At 45.3% G+C, this 2,500-nt stretch overlaps 1 protein-coding gene across 2 annotated transcripts in view; it reads left to right on the top strand.

The window, feature by feature from the left end:
• cux1b (cut-like homeobox 1b) overlaps positions 1-2,500 on the top strand; it is a 33,044-nt gene that overhangs the window by 17,896 nt on the left and 12,648 nt on the right. For both annotated transcript variants that reach the window (XM_062521747.1, XM_062521746.1), the window contains exons 9-11: positions 431-479; positions 1,503-1,592; positions 2,392-2,500. The exon at positions 2,392-2,500 is cut by the window's right edge and continues 77 nt beyond it. In XM_062521747.1, coding sequence (XP_062377731.1) covers positions 431-479; positions 1,503-1,592; positions 2,392-2,500 — 248 coding nt within the window. The remainder of the gene's footprint in view (positions 1-430; positions 480-1,502; positions 1,593-2,391) is intronic.

Here is a 2,500-nt window from a genome sequence, read left to right on the forward strand (position 1 = left end):
TCTCAATTAGGATCCAGCCCCCCCCCCCCCCCCCCCCCACACACACACACACACACTCACTCACTCACTCACTCACTCACTCACTCACTCACTCACTCACTCACTCACTCACTCACTCACTCACTCACTCACTCACTCACTCACTCACTCAACAACACACACACACACACACACACACACACACAGATATGTAATTACTGAGAGCCTTAATTAAAGTTATTAAGAACTTCACAAGGTCTCTATAATTAGCTGAGTAACTCATTAAGAAACCTTTTGTGTGTGTGTGTGTGTGTGTGTGTGTGTGTGTGTGTGTGTGTGTGTGTGTGTGTGTGTGTGTGTGTGTGTGTGTGTGTGTGTGTGTGTGTGTGAGTGTGTGAGTGTGAGAGAGACACAAGAGGAGGGTAGGAGTTAACTGTCTTGATTCCAATAGGGGTGATGAGATTGAAATGGTGATGACTGACTTGGAGAGAGCCAATCAGGTAAGCCTGCTGTCTGCTTTTGTTTGAAAACTCCCATTCTGAGAAGTGTGTGTGTGTGTGTGTGTGTGTGTGTGTGTGTGTGTGTGTGTGTGTGTGTGTGTGTGTGTGTGTGTGTGTGTAATTGTTGAATGTGTTTGTGTTTGTGTTCTGTTGTGATGAGACGCAGATGTGGTGGCGTTTGGTTGATTAGAGTTCTAAATGTGTCCTTCCACCATTCCTCTGTTTCATTCTCTATATCCCCCTCCTCTCTATCTCTCTCTCTCTCTCTACCCCCCTCTCCACCATTCCTCTGTTTCTCTCTCTCTCTACCCCCACTCCTCTCTATCCCTCTCTCTCTCTCTCTATCCCCCCTCTCCACCATTCCTCTGTCTCTCTCTATACACCTTTATCTTCTCTATGCCCATTTCTAACTCTCTTCCTCTCTCTTCTATCTTCCTCTCTCTTCTTCTTCTCTCTTTCTCCCTTCCTCTATCCCCCTCTCTTCCTCTCTCTTCTATCTTCCTCTCTCTCTTCTTCTCTCTTTCTCCCTTCCTCTATCCCCCTCTCTTCCTCTCTCTTCTATCTTCCTCTCTCTCTTCTTCTCTCTTTCTCCCTTCCTCTATCCCCCTCTCTTCCTCTCTCTTCTATCTTCCTCTCTCTTCTTCTCTCTTTCTCCCTTCCTCTATCCCCCTCTCTTCCTCTCTCTTCTATCTTCCTCTCTCTCTTCTTCTCTCTTTCTCCCTTCCTCTATCCCCCTCTCTTCCTCTCTCTTCTATCTTCCTCTCTCTCTTCTTCTCTCTTTCTCCCTTCCTCTATCCCCATCTCTTTCTCTCTCTTTCTCTTTTCCTCTCTCTTTCTATCCCTCTTTCTCTATATCCTCATCTCCTCTCTCTATCCCTCTCTCTCTCTCTCCCCTCTCTCCTCCTCCCTCTCTCTCTCTCTCTCTCTCTCTCTCCCCTCTCTTCTCTCTCTCTCTCTATCCCTCTCTCTATCCCTCTCTCTCTCTATCCCCCCCTCTCTCTCTCTATCTCTCTCTCTCTCTAGAGGGCGGAAGCAGCTGAGAGGGAGGCGGAGTCTCTGAGAGAGCAGCTGACATCAGCCAACAAGCTGGCCAATCAGAAAACACCTGACACGGTACACACACACACACACACACACACACACACACACACACACACACAGAGAGAGAGAGAGAGCAGCCAACATCAGCCAACAAGTCTCTTCAGCTCTTCAACATATCTATTATTATCATTTGTAAACACACACATTAACATATCTGTTATTATTTATCAACACACACATTAACATATCTGTTTTTATTTATCAACACACACATTAACATATCTGTTATTATTTATACATACATTAACATATCTGTTATTATTTATCAACACACACATTAACATATCTGTTATTATTTATCAACACACACATTAACATATCTGTTATTATTTATCAACACACACATTAACACATCATCCTGTTATTATTGATCATGTACTGCTGAAAGAGGAGCCAAACCCAAGACTTTTACATCTGCCAAGAGATTAATACATCTGCCAATAGATTAATCGTGAATCTTGAGACTTGAGAAATCCGTGAGACTTTGGATCTAGTGATTTGAGTGTGTATTCTCTGCGTGTGTGTGTGTGTGTGTATTCTGTGTTCTCTGTGTGTGTGTGTGTTCTCTGTGGTGTGTGTGTGTGTGTGTGTTCTCTGTGGTGTGTATTCTCTGTGTGTGTGTGTGTGTGTGTGTTCTCTGTGGTGTGTGTGTGTGTGTGTGTGTGTGTGTGTGTGTGTGTGTTCTCTGTGGTGTGTGTGTGTGTGTGTGTGTGTGTGTGTATACTCTGTGGTGTGTGTGTGTGTTCCCTGTGGTGTGTATTCTCTCTGTGTGTGTGTGTGTGTGTGTGTGTGTGTGTGTGTGTGTGTGTAGAGTGTGGAGGTGGATCTGAGTTCTAAGGAGCGGGAGGTGGAGTTGAGCTCTAAGGAGCGGGAGATGACCCAGCTGCTGGAAGACGTCCAGAGACTACAGGCCAGCCTCA

Source organism: Sardina pilchardus, chromosome 19, assembly GCF_963854185.1.
Source record: "Sardina pilchardus chromosome 19, fSarPil1.1, whole genome shotgun sequence".
Taxonomy (NCBI): domain Eukaryota; kingdom Metazoa; phylum Chordata; class Actinopteri; order Clupeiformes; family Clupeidae; genus Sardina; species Sardina pilchardus.